Here is a 14,900-nt window from a genome sequence, read left to right as displayed (position 1 = left end):
GAGCCACCCATCCTGATGTAAGGAGTCTAACAGAGGAAATCTGAGGAAGGTAAAGGTAATCTTGAGCCCTGATTCTGATTTGGAGTCAGGGTGGCCCTTCGGTAACAGGGAAATGGCTGAATTGCAAAAATTAAATTTATAAAAATACGAAAGAGAGAGACACGTGAAGGAAAGACTAGCTGTACTGTTCTCAATTGTCCCTGGTCAGGCATCAAAAGAGAGACAAATTAAAAGAAATTGAAAAGCAAGAAGAATACAAACGAATTGTTTTTATCCTCTAATTCATCATTCTCAATTTGGATCAAGGGAAAAGAAGGAAGAAACTTGAGACAAGGCTTCAGAGGCCATCTGCAGTCCATCTTGTGTTCTGCTTCTGTGAGACAGATGCCAATTAGTCTGGAAGAGGCTGGTAGTCACTGCTCAGCATTTCTACCTACTTCTGTCCGTGTGCATGTGCTGCAGCCTCACAGAAAGAGCTCTCTAAGGCCAACATGGCAACCTACAGCCTTCAGGTAGCTTAATCAACTCGAGCCATGGGGGTGGTTCCCCCGTGGTAGCAACTCCTACTTCCACAACCCAGGATGTCATCGACAGTACGCGAAGGTGACATGAAGACATCAGCAGCTATTGCTAGCTAGTGCCTGGGTTTGAGATCTCAGACAAGTCTCAGTGATGTAATTCTATTATATTTTTTAAATTGTCACAACTGAACCACAATAAATTGTTATAGGTTGAAAAGCCCAAAGATACCATTAATAAAGGACGGAGGTTTACTACTACTCATAGGATGCTGACCGAAAGGAAGGAATTGTGCAACGACCAAATATATTACCAAAGCATGTCAAGGGTTGGATGGTGAGGCCAAAACCTATAGTGTGGGCATTAGGAGGCACTACCATGAAAGGAAAACCTGAGCTAAGGGAAACACTAACTCTCTCAACAGAGCCAGAGAAGCTAAGCACAACACAGTGAGATGAAATAAATTGTTCCAGGTCATGGAGCAGGTCTGTGGAAAAGAACCCATAAATACTAACTCTCTATTATCTGCTTTAGCTGCTGAATAATACATCTATATTAAGACATACATGAAGACAGGAAGGAAAAAAAAAAGAGGATTTCAGAAAATTGGGCAAATGTTTCAAGTAAGTTTTAAAAAGAATGCTAGTACACTGAAAAAGCTACCAAGAAAATATTTTCAAACTTATCCATGTGGCTTCAGTGTGCAGTCTTCATTTTCAGTACTTAAGACATTTAAGAAACTAAATTTCATTTAAACTAAGTGTTGCAGACATTGCTTTTAGAAAGAGTACTTTGATAATTTTACACATTATTACACTGATATTACAGACAATAGATGTGTCAAAAAAAATCAAGCAGTACCTACAGGCTGGTACACCTGTTTGGAATATTTCCCTTTGCCCTCTTAATCAAATAAATATCATTTCATGGCTACAGTGTCAGTGCTTTAAAAACTTGTTTGTAAAAGAGCAAAGGGGAAAAAAAACCTACTAGAAAGCTCAAAAGTTTTGCAAATGACCCAGAGTTAATTAGAAAAGTCTGCACCCTGGCTAGTTCCCCTTCTCACGTGTCAGCTCTCATTAAATCAAAAAATTCTCATTTCAAAGTTAACAAACACCATGGTTAACAAAACTGTTAAACTGGGATCAAGTGGGCACATTCCTAGGTTTATATATGATGTCATGCTAAGCAGCCCACAGCTGAACTTGCAAGTCGTATGAATGATTTTTCAATATATTAAGTATCTGATCTAATGCTAATTTTCTCTCTATAGGCTAACTGTGCTGGGAACAGGTGGCCCTGCTTTCAATTACGGAGGGCTAACATGCCAGTGTGAGGCCTGGATTAGTTCACCTTCTCACAGGGAATTTGCCTCGGTTGGGAATGGATTTATTATGGCTTCACACATGGAACGGAGCTCATGTCAGCTGAGGGCAGTGATACATCATATGATTCAAATTAACCTGCTGTGGACTGTTCCGCAGGGCTGATATTGTGTATTAAAATGACGACATTTTTAAAACAGCTTGAAAGAAACCAGGATTGCTGAAGTGCAATGGTTCCAATTTGTTCCAACTAATCTATCACCTGCTGGAGATATTATTCTAGTGGGTTTCTGGTAGCTGCTATTTTCCAGGTTTCTCCAAACCACTGACCTTGCTAATGGATACAATTGTTGCCTTTGCAAACAGGGGGGAAAAAGCTGGAGAGAGTGCCATGGTGCGGTTTTGTTCCTTGCTTTTTACGCGTATCCCTAGATCCAGAGCTGTGCCCAAACCCTGCCAGGGAGGGACTGGCAGGAGAGAGTCCCCCCTCCCCTGTCCCCCAGTTCTCACTTTATCCTTTAGAGGGACACAGTATTTCTTAGTTTGTCTGCAGAGTTTCTTCTGCAGAAATTACTCCGAAACACAAAGTATCAAGGACGGCAGTTACTTCACACATTTCCCCAAGAAACTGCTGGGGGAAGAGGACTTTGGCAGAAACCACCTATATTTTGCATGTATAAGTATTTTAAGGCAATTTGTAAGAAGCTGTAATTCATAAACATGTTTTGTATCATTTACATGCAGAAAGAATACATCAAAAACACAGCTTTTGTGGCTAAGAAAGCGTAGTTGATTTAAAAAAAGAATCCAAAGAAAGGACTAGATGGTAAAGATAATAAATTTTCAAAAACTATTAAAACAAGATGGTCATATTTGTTCCTCACCTAATGAATAATATCTAATGCTGAAGCAATAAATAATTCCCTTATATGTATTAGATAAGAATTAGATGTACAATCCAGTACCAGACTGAATATAAAAGAGAGAGGGTCATGTAAACTGATGTAGATGGAATTTTAAAAATTTTAAATAATTAGTTACTGTAGAAAGAGAAAGAATAGTCCTTTAATACATTGTGGGGTTAAAGTTGAGGTCTGTTCCCACAGGCCTGATGATGAATGCTTATTTCTCCTAGGATCCTATTACCTTAAATCTGGAAGAAATATCATTTTTCTTTAGTTGCCAAAAATGTACAAAATAATCAACTCATGTGGCAAGAAGTGCATTAATGTATCCTGTTATTCTCATTTAATTAGTGGTTTCCAAGTTTTGCTACTTGCTGTAGTTTTTTGATCTCGGAGCTAATATGGACTGACAACCTGGTTTCCTGTGTGGTGAAACCATACGATTTTCCTGTGGAACACTATCTACTTATCTACTTCAGCTGACAAACTATTTACAAGGAGTACTGGTTTTATCTAACACAGCAAACTCTGGGAACCACTTGCAGATTTTTACTTTTAACTGCTTGCATAGTAGTTTGCATCATAAAACATAGGCATGTTCGATTGCTATATTTGAAATTTAACCTCAGCACACCAATGACATTACAATTAAACCACTGAACTTTGTACACTTAAAATTTATACAGAAAACTGTACAGTTATCACAACTGCTACATCCAGATTTTTGTCTGCATAGGCATAGCTTTTAAAAATTGTGCTGACTTTTCAGAACAGCACATCACACCTGTGCCCAACAGGTAGCACCTACTGGTGCATTCAATGCACTTTAATAATTTACTTACTGCAGTTATAAAATGCAGATACATAATTGAATATGGAAACACACAGCATGTCCTTAGAAAACATGCCAGTTAGTAACGGCACTATTTGCCAAATGTTCACCAAAAAAGAGTAAGTTTTCAAGGCCTACAACATAAGTATACTCTAGCAGTGCATTTATTTATTCAATTTATTAACTGTGATGTCTCCCGTCACAAATATCATTTGTCTGGTGACCTTAGAAGAGCTCTCAGGAGTTTTGCTGAGGTTCTTGTCCTCAATAAACAACTGCCAGCTTAGGATCTGGTGATGTAGACACTTTCTCCAGGCCCGCTGACGGCCAAGCTACCTCACCCTGGAAGAAGTTGTGGTTAGAGGACTTTCCCCCCCAGGAGAGTCAGTAACTTATTTTCCAGTAGCCTGCTGAGGAGCTGTCAAGCTTTCATAACTCTTTGCATCTGCTGCTCTGACGCAATCACATGCGGAAAGCGCCTTCCATTACTCATCCAATGAAACCTCCAGCCCCCAAGGAAGGCTTCTTGGTAAAGGTTAGTTTATTTGAAGAGGATCTCATAGTGGCAACGGCTGAGGTTAGAAAAATCTGCAGAGGAATGCAGAGCTGTTTTGCTATGTAACACCACGAAAAACCTTCATTAAAAATCAGAGAGTAATTACTGTTGAGTCATGTGTAATGATAATTCCAATTAGCAGCAAAAAGATGATAAAAAAAAAATTGCCTTCTGGCTAAGAAGAGATCCTGGAAGAAATCTCTGAAGTTTTATAGGCTTTGCAAGAATAAAGAGACTGAAGTTTATGATGCATTAATTTATGGTTTTTCACATGGTATTTAGCCAAATGCCATGGAGGGGAGAGATGTAACACTGATCTGGGATCTGACTGACTTGTTGAGAATGCAGTAAACAGAATACTTCTGAATAAATACTTTCATGCTGGTACCAACTTCCATGTTTGCTAGTTTTAGAATTTTGTCCTACTGACAGAAGAGTGTCAGCGAAACACCTTCAGGTGTGTAATAAATTAAATATAAAGGCTGCACCAGGAAACTACAGTGAGAACCTTGAGAAAAGGGGAATGCACAAACTAAGAGTCTGGGAATATGGGAATCTGCCAGATGTGGGGAGAGAGAGGACACCAAAAAATTGGAAAGAATAGAGAGAGGAAAAAAAAAAGGATAAAAAACCCCCCAATCTGGCAGCAGTGACCAAAAGATTGTGGCCTTGAGAAAGAATACATTTTCCTTTTTGGTTTTCCAAGGGAACTCAAAAATCCTGACTCTTGATATTCTTCTGCTTTCATCAGCTATCTATAAAGGTCACTGATAGTAGGTGTCTCTACCCATCTTGTGCTGGTCATGATTAGAATGAAAATCTTCTATTACTATCGTTTAATCCTTTAGTTGAAATGGCAGTAGAACATGCAGTAAGTCAGAAGGTTCAAAGTCCTACTAATGAAGCTGAATAGGGATCAGTATAACAAATGCTCTGCACTGTCAGGTGGTTTTAAAACCTTATCTTAAACCTTATCTTAAAACAATTTTTTTAAGAAAGCACAGAAAACCAAAAAAGGGGCAATTATGAGGTTGTTCACGTACTTTATTCTTTCCTCGAGATTCCTGCCTGCCTATGTGCAAAAAATTGATTTTCAAGTTACTTAACCACAGTATTTATAGTCAGTGGGTAAATATGTATGTCTCATTCTGGTTGTCCAATTTGAAATTCCAGGCTCTGATATGCAGAAGTGTTTACTGCTTCACCAAAAGACAATATGAACTCCAATATCTAAATTTCTATGTTTTTAAGCACCTTGGAAAACTAAATTGTGTGTTTTAAATTGGTATCCTTAATATAAAGAGAAAATCTTTAATTTCCCTGTGTCTCAGTTGCCTTCTGCAAGGGCATACTATTCCGTCACCCATGGGAGGGTTGTGCAAGTAAATTGGTATTTCTGTAGCTCAGATCCTAAAGCAGTGAGCAATGCAGAGGAAATAAGCAATTCTGCTGCAGAGCCAGGTTTAGATTGTGCACTGTAAGACTGTATGAATGGGTAACTAGATGAATGGGAAAACCCAGTACTAAAGAGTGGCTCACTAAATGATTGATAATATTCTGTGTGCTGAGTGAAGTAAGGATATTCAGGAAAAAATAGTTACAAAATTCAAGAAAAATGTGTAAGAGAGATAAATTATGAATTATGGCACAGGTAAATGTAAATATATTTTCTAACTTCTACTATAACCTTAATTATATTCTACATAGTAGTGTAGTTATAAATACATAATTCACAAACCAGAATGGATTACATACTTCAATTTGCAGAAGTTTCTGACACTCTAGGAGTGAAACTTCAAGTACTATTTTAAGTAAATGTTAACAAACCTTCATAATACACCACTTATATTCAATGTTAATTAAAGAAATACAATATCACTATTTTTAAAATTTTACAGTATTGACACTCTAGATGATAGGAATTTGCAATGTCAGGTATCCAGATTCCAAAGAACCTAAGAGAAGCCAGTTTATAGAAATCTTCAGAAACATTTCAAAAGTCAGCTTTTGTAAACATAACTGTAATAAAATTTCAGTTGTTCTAGGGCTAGAAGCAGGTAGGTTTCATTCTGTTGGAAATTTGCCAATGTCAGCCATTTGAGGAGTAAAATTTCTAAATTTACTTTGGGAAGAAAATAAATAATTAGACCCTAAACCTATGACTGGTCCAGGACTGACCATTCCTCAACTTCGATTTCAATTCAGAATAATTGCTGGGGGAAATTTTCCCATTCATTAGCAAGAAATACAACATTTTTGTGATGATCTGATGTATGTGCCTATGTGTGCATATCTACAAACAGATTACATCAGAAAACAGAGACTGAAGTGCAGCATTTACCTGGGCCATTAAGGAAGTCTTTAATTTGCACGGTGATAAGAGGAGGTGGAATACCACTTTTAGCATCAACTTCTCCTGCTACCGTCTGCAACCAAATCTTGCAATAATCCAGAGCTTCTGGTAGAGTCTTCCCAGGATCTACAAGTGATAATGAACATAGTCATTAATAGTAATTAATGATATTCCAAGAATATGATACATAATCAAATGGCATTTACAAAACTGATGAATCAACTCATGTGGCTAGAAGTGCATTAAATATAACTGATTAAATAAAAAAGTTTAAAATGTAACCCAATAAATAATACTCCAATACTACTGTTATACATAGCATTTGTGCCTATAGACAGATGCATGCGTATAACAACACATGCATATATAGGCAGGAGGGCAAAGCTCTAATTACACAAAATGTAGAAAACCTGCAAAAATACCAAGTAAAATATGAGTAAAAGACATCAGTTACTACAAGATAACTTTAAATAGCACACGATTTTAGCTTTAATTATGATGACACTTAAGGAGTCCTTATAAGAGAATCTCTGCTCAAAACCTGCTACTTTTAGATTGTGTTTTCATTGCCAGGCAGAGAAAATAATAATGGAAAGATAAACGATAGAGGCTAAAGACCAGAACGCTACGAGATCTTAGGAATAGAGAGTAATGACAGTGTGGTTATATCATTCTCTTTGGATTTTCACTCAATAGCTAATTAGTAGCTATTCTTGCTACCACCTTGAATTGTATTCCTTTGACGCATTTATAATATTACAGTATTATATTACATTTCATTTCCTCCTCGTCTTCATTTTCCACATATTACGGAATCACGGAATTGTCAGAGTTGGAAGGGACCTCTAGAGACCATCCAGTCCAACTCCCCTGCCAAAGCAGGGTTGCCCAGAGCACATCACTCAGGACGGCATCCAGGCGGGGATTGGAAATATTCAGAGAAGGGGACTCCACGACCTCCCTGGGCAGCCTGTTCCAGGGCTCTGTCACTTTCACCGTAAAGAAGTTTTTCCTTGTATTTGAATGGAACTTCCTACATTCCAGCTTGTGCCCGTTGCCCCTCGTCCTTTCACTGGAAACCACTGAAAAGAGTCTGGCTCCACCAGCCTTCAACTCACCCTTCAGATACTTATAAACATAGATAAGGTCTCCCCTCAGCCTTCTCTTCTCCAGGCTAAAGAGCCCCAGCATTTTAAGCCTTTCCTTGTAAGGGAGGTGCTCCAATCCCTTAATCATCTTAGTTGCCCTACGTTGGACTCTCTCCAGTAGTTCCCTGTCTCTCTTGAACTGGGGAGCCCAGAACTGGAAGCAGTATTCCCATTGTGGCCTCACCAGTGCAGAGTACAGGGGGGGAATGACCTCCCTTGACCTACTGGCCACACTCTTCCCTATGCAGCCCAGAATTCCATTGGCCCTCTTGGCAACAAGGGCACAATTCTGGCTCATGGAAAGTTTGCTATCCACCAGGACCCCAAGATCCTTCTCCTCAGAAGTGCTTTCCAGCAGGTCCACCCCTAACCTATATTGGTGCCTGGGGTTCTTTCTCCCCAGGTGCAGGACTCTACATATTACAAATGGCAAAATTAGCGGTGTAAGAAGGCCTTTTAATATTTAGGAACTCATGACCTTCATTATAATAGTCCTCAATTCTGGCACTACAGGTTTTAAATTCTAAATAAACAATTATTCTTTGTTATCAAGACAAAGATAATTATTGAATGTCTGCCTCATCATTAATGATTGAAGGAGATTTTCTTGATACTATTCTCTCCCATTTTCAGTCAATTAAAAACTGCTATAATTGCTTTGTTTGGGTTTTACTGAATGGATTTCTTTCAAAAACAGTATTTACATACCCACTATTATAGTCAACATATGGTATTGTGGTATCACAGTCATATGTGGACTGGGTATATAAAGTCAGCTTTGGAATTTGTATTTCTTGACCTTATCATGTGATTCATATAAAACTTGGCACATATGAACCCTTATGTGATTTCAAAGAACCTACTGAAACCAATTGATCATGACTTTAGATCTATATGGAAAAGATCAAAAGTTAGCACATTCTTCTATTTTTATTTGATCAATTTTCAGGCAATGACTTTACAGCAGTATTTGTACTGCATGGCATATACATTACAGCCTTTCCTTCCCTTTATTCCTGCTATACGTTTATAAAGTCAGCTCTCAACAGTTATTTAAGAGCTGTCACTGCATACAACAGATTTGTATATTTTCCATGTGAATTTCTACATTTTTATGGTTCTTAGCCCTTTCCTTTAATTACACTAACCGTAATGGTGTGGCACACTCCCTTTTCTCTAGTAAATGCTTTAGGGAATATCTTGTTTCCTGTGTCTGGAATTTGCCTAATATACTGAAAATTGAAAAAAAAAATAAAATCTTTATCACCAAAGTACACATTTTTTCCAAAATATAGTTTCGTAGTTGTTCTGAACAACGATTTTATCTCTGACTTGGATCTATACCATAATACCTTGTTTTATGCTAGTAGTTCATCACAAATAAGTAATATGCTAATGTTTTTCAGAATACACAGTGTAAAGCATTCTAAAAATTACTGAATATTGTGCAGTGAACATCACTGAATCAATTAGATTGACCTCTAAGTTACTGTTCCTTCAGAAGTATTACTATAAACATTTAGGTGTACCAACATAGGCCAAAATGTTGCAATATATCATTATTTTGTCTTATTTCTGACAGTTAATCATCACATACTATGTATAGCAACCTAGATCATCCACCACGTCTTCAGAAAATCCAGTAAATTCAGTCAAACATTTCTTTTGTATAATACATTTGCAGGTATTCCTAATGTCCTAGGATTTGTTTATGTTATAAAATACCTAATAATTATTAGAAAGTTGTAGCTGTTTAAAGATGAAAATATCTCTGAGGAAAAGAGCCTAAATAGCAGAAAATCCTTGCATGACATAATACATCAGCTACACAAACCCTGCCTTCAGGGCATTGAGAATTGCAGCATGTAAGCACAGAATCAAAAAAAAATAAAAGAACCATGGGACTTTCAGGAGATTATTTTGCTCTGTCATGTCTCCAAGGAGCACAGCACCATCACCTCTTCATTACCTGGAGCACTACAGGACTGGGATACATGAATAATGAGAAGGACTCCAGAATTTACAGATTAGGAACACAACACAGACAAACCTCAATGAATGAAATTAGCCTGAGTCCAACAAAATATACTACTTTTAACCTAGCACTGGCCTTACTGATTTCAAGCACCTTTTTTTTTTTTTTAAGGAATCATAGAATAGTTTGGGTTGGAAGGGACCTTTAAAGGTCATCTAGGCTAAGCCCCTCCACCGCAATAAGCAGGGACTTCTTCAACTAGATCAGGTTGCTCAGAGCCCCATCCAACCTGACCTTGAATGTTTCCAGGGATAGGGTGTCTGCCACCTCTTTCAGAAACCTGTTCCAATGTTTCACCACATTTGTTGTAAAAAATTTCCTTCCTTCTATCTAGTCTAAATCTACCCTCGTTTGGTTTAAAACCATTACCCCTTGTCCTATTGCAACAGGCCCTGCTAAAAAGTTTGTCCCCATCTTTCTTATAAGCCCCCACTAAGTACTGAAAGGCCATAATAAGGTCTCCCTGGAGCTTTCTCTTCTCCAGGCTGAACAACCCCAACTGTCTCAGCCTGTCCTCACAGGAGAGGTGCTCCACCCTCTGACCATCTTCATGGCCCTCCTCTGGACCTGCTCCAACAGGTTTAAGTGAAACTGTTGTTCTGAAACTGAGCTAATTCTGGAAGCAGGGTAGTTGAATCGACACAATTTTGCATTGGAGGTAATAATTCCCAAGGGCCATGCAAAGAACTAGTTTGGGTGCTTCTGTGCCCATGGCATATGGTTAATTTGAAACCTGGGTTATAGACTTGACTGTACGTCCAAATATGCCAGATATGGATTAATAAATTTTTACACAATGAGATTAAAGCTAAAATCCAGAGATTTCAAAACTGACTATGGTGGTGTATTATCTCAAATACTTGAAGTAACTTCCAAATAGGAGCAATAAAATGTATCTGTGTAGGACAAATTCATGTATGTCAAAGGTCAAAAGACTGAAACATGTTTGTCTTGATTAAAGTACTTTCTAAGGTAGGAAACATCATACACATTTTCATAGGATTAAGGATTGGGAAAGGAATTAAACAATATCAATCAATCAATCCCTATGCCAAGGGCACAGGAATCACCAGAGAAGCAACTAAATGAAAAAGAAAATTTAGGCTGAAAAGTGAGGATTTCCTGATGAGGAGAGCTGTTAGAGAAGGACTCTTCTCCCTCAAGGAAATGATGGAAACGTTCAGAATGTTTAAAAATACACTTGACAGAACACTATAAAATATACAATAGGGAACAATTATGCATCAGCAGGGAACTGGTCTGAATAATCTATTATAATAGGTCATTTCCATTTTCTATGATTCTCCCAAAAATCAACACTTAAATTTACAGTTATTTGTATAAAGAAAATGCTGGAGAAAACCCAAGGGATGCATATATAAGTAAAAGGAGAGGCTAGAATTACTCCACAGCAAGCCAAGAGAGAAAAGAAAGGCTTGAGAAGGGAAGAGCGGTGAAGACGGCCAGAAATTCTATCCTCTCCACCATGTGAAAAATTTGTCTGTGGCAGCAAAAGAAAAATTGTGAGACGAATATCGCAGATTGACAATCAAGACCGTAATTTAAAATCTGCAAGACAGAAGCTGTGAGGCCTTCAGTAAGTCTGCACCTTCCACACGCTCCCCCCCCCCGGCTATTTTTGAATCCACCCAAACATCCAAAGCCACTTTTAGTCTTGCTAAGGTCCAGACCTCAGCTTCAAACTTCACAGTTTATGAAGTACCTCTTCCTAAACTTGATCCGTATTCACAAGCTTTTGATTTCACCTGCTCTCCCCTCATTCTCATGTTAACAGGAGACAGCAAGCTCCAAACTTGCAAAGAGAAAGGAGAATGAGGAGAAAGGAAAGGAGGGAGGCAAGGAGAAATTTCACATCTTGAAGATTTTAATTCTTCACAATGTGGTTCTGTTCCAGTTTTCCAGCTGAGAGCCAGGGCAGCTCAGGGGGCATAGCCTGTGGGAGGCTTTAACGGGGGGCCTGAGGGCTTCACAGCACCCCAGCAGCTGCCAGGCCGGGGACAGGGCTACCGAGTGTGTGCGCGGGACGGCAGCTTGGCCTCTTCAGCTGGAACTTTACCCAGAGCAAATGAGCTCTGCAACACGCTTTTATTTCAATGGATGAATCATATTTTGGTCTGCAGTCAATTTCAAAAGCCAGTACGATGCTGCAATCATCTCCGCGTTTCAAACTCAAAAGTGGAACGTTTCGTCTTGTTTTAAAAATGGTTTCCATTGGAATTTAAAGAACACAAGTGGGAAAACATTTCTGCTAGTGTACTCGCAAGTGCTGTGTCAGGAAGTTCAAAAATGAGCACTTACAGTAACCTAAGGAATGTACGTTCCCAGGCCAGCTTGTCTTTACGGGTGGGGACTGCAACCCCCCCGGCTCCTGTCCATGGATGCAGATGTACCGGACAATAATTGGAGGGGAACAGGTGACACTCCAGCAGAACTCCCTCAATGCTATGCTAGGAAAGAGCCTTAAATCCTCCCTCGGCCTCGTAGGAAGCAGAGCCTGACCGAGAGGCAGTGAATCAGACTTCCTGCCAGAGCCAGGCTGTGCTGCCCTCCACGCAGCCCGGGTTTTCCCTCAGATCAGAGGTTACATGTGGTCTCAGCTACTGCATCTGCTCTTCACAGACCCCCTGCCATCAAAGGCGTGGGTGTAAAAAAAAAATAAAATAAAATAAAAATCAAGAATAATTCTGGATGGCCTCACAATGCCTGTTTTTTTGCAAATGCCTCTTTGGCGGAAGCTGAAGAAATTCCATGCATAACAAGTATTTCTTGAGAAATTTCTCTCCCTTAAAAAAACCAAGCACCACAACCTCCTCTTTGAAAGTAAACAAGCAAACAAATAGAAAAAAGATTTTTCAAGAATGCCCAAAGCACAACGCTCAGGAAATGAGGCAATTTTGTATCTGGATTACATTACCTGAAACAAAGCAAATAAAGATTTAAAAAAATATTTATAAAAGCGGCTTATGAGATTACATTAAAAACAATTGCACCCACTTTTATTTAAGTGGAAATGGCCAATGCTCTGTTTGCAAAAACTAACAGTTAGCAGATGCCTTTTTGTTCAATGTAGGATGAGCACTGAATAAAAAAAGGTTGGTTTGTAGCATCTTCCAGGCTATTTATACAGAATCTTACAAGTAGACTCAGGGAGCAACTAGTCATTTTAATGGCACTTATTAAGCAGTTAATATTTATTCCGTTAATTTATTTACTTTGATTTGAAGTTCCTGTATCTGGTGGTAGCATAATTGCAATCAAGCTGTGCAATTACAAAAATCATTTAAAACACAAATGAAGCAGTTTAGCACAACCATAATAAAATTGAACTAGCATTTTAATAACCAACTAAGTCTCCTCCTCCTCCAAACTGACTTGCCAGTGGACTTGGTTGGAGAGAAGGACAGAGGAAATTGAAAGCACAACCATCATGTCTTTAGCTCCAAGGCAGGCACATGCTCCCACATACAGACACTGGCCTGATGGAAATGTGCTGCTACTAACTGCTAATTAACATGCTAACAATACTTAAAACAGCCTATTTCCTCTTATTTTATTCTTAAGTTCCTATTTCTTTCATGTTTCAGAAAGCAAGCAAAAAAATAACACAGCTAGTGACAGAGGCGCCAAGTTCTTTGAATGAAGCTTGGTGTTTCGGCCACCATGTAATGCTCTCACAAAAAAAAGTGATAGCTTAATGTGCAACATCCTGAATTTTAAGGGAATTAACTTGAAATCTTTCAAACATAAGAAGAAAACCCTCGTCCCAAATAAAATACATGTGGTTTCATTACAGTATTAAAAACTTCATTTCTACACATGCTCGAAGCAGTAAGCCATCATCAGGTAGTAAGCTTAATCACCAGCCCAGGATTAACTATTATTCTCTTCAAAATTCATGCTGGTGCAGTTTTACGGGATGATTTCCCTGTTTTATTCAAAGCTTCATAAAATAGACTCTCAAACTATCTGTTAGCAGCAGTTATAAATTCTAGAATATTCTTTGTTAATTCACAGCTGATCAATATATTTCTTAGAAATACACTAATGGGAGGTGAAGAACGGAAAACATAACTAGGTATAAACTATTACCAGCTTTTCTTTACCCTAAAGTGGTTTTTTTTGTATTTGTGTCTGCTTTGCAAGATTTGAGAGTTGTTTCAGATCTTTAGATTCTTTTTCTTTTAGAAAAGCTGTAAGAAATAGCACAGTATTTCATAAGATCTCAATCTAGTGCCGTCAAACAGAAGTCAAGTTTTCAGAATTACACAACATTGATTCAAAACAATTTCTCTAAATGCTTTAGAACATTCCTAAAACATTCTTATGCAGCATATTCGGTGTGTATATATATATAGAGAGAGAGAGAGAGAAAGAGAGAGAACGATGATTTGAAATGGCAGAGTTTTTATTAGCATGTTTTGGATTGAATCTACGTATTTCACATATAGCTTAACTATGTAAGTTTAACCAGATTGGTATAAGTAATGAGTAACCACCCCCATAGAAGTACCAATAAAACTTTATAACAAACATTTGCCCAGACAAGTCTCAAATTTTTAGGTTGCGATGCAATTTGCCATGTTATAGGCCCAACCTTCTGAGCTGCTGCTGTGCTGTTGGCTGTCGCCATCATGCGATGCAACGCACACAACATTTTCATCAGGCCCGCTTGCCTAGTCCCACTATTTAAATATTATTTTTTTAATAGGGGGAATACGCTCCATTATCTAGTTAAAATGTATCTTTTATGTTTAGCTTATATCCTCTTCCCCATCCTACCTTAGAAAATGGAGAGATAGCTGCAAGCATACATATAGACACAAGAGCAGCCTTCTAGGGAATCTAACTGGAAATAGTCTTTAGCAACATTCACTGTAAATTAAACCTTGTTTCTGCCCTCTTCCTACCCTCCATTCCTTGATCTACAGAGAAAAACAAGAATATAGTGCGTACAGAGGGAAAGAAGCTAACTTATTTCTTTCAAATAAACTTCACGTTGTTCTGAATTGGACCGATACATCTCTTTCAGATAAAACTGTCAACAGACAATGACAACATCAAGAAAAATTGTCGTGATTGATGAAATTGACTGCTGCGGAGCATAAAATGCCATGCAAAGTTCCTGACACTGTATTATATGATATGCAATATATAACACATAGTTCATGGGTATTTTCCCTCAAATACATGTGCTAGAAATGAAAAA

At 38.3% G+C, this 14,900-nt stretch overlaps 1 protein-coding gene across 4 annotated transcripts in view; it reads right to left on the bottom strand.

The window, feature by feature from the left end:
• The window catches only part of VPS13B (vacuolar protein sorting 13 homolog B (yeast)), a 461,850-nt gene that overhangs the window by 107,011 nt on the left and 339,939 nt on the right, over positions 1-14,900 (bottom strand). For all 4 annotated transcript variants that reach the window (XM_014965404.1, XM_014965406.1, XM_014965405.1 and 1 more), the window contains exon 34: positions 6,479-6,616. In XM_014965404.1, the coding sequence (XP_014820890.1) occupies positions 6,479-6,616 (138 nt within the window). The remainder of the gene's footprint in view (positions 1-6,478; positions 6,617-14,900) is intronic.

The sequence above is a fragment of the Calidris pugnax genome, unplaced genomic scaffold, assembly GCF_001431845.1.
Source record: "Calidris pugnax isolate Ruff unplaced genomic scaffold, ASM143184v1 scaffold41, whole genome shotgun sequence".
In the NCBI taxonomy this organism is placed as follows: Eukaryota; Metazoa; Chordata; class Aves; order Charadriiformes; family Scolopacidae; genus Calidris; species Calidris pugnax.
This window is presented reverse-complemented; position numbering and strand designations above follow the sequence as displayed.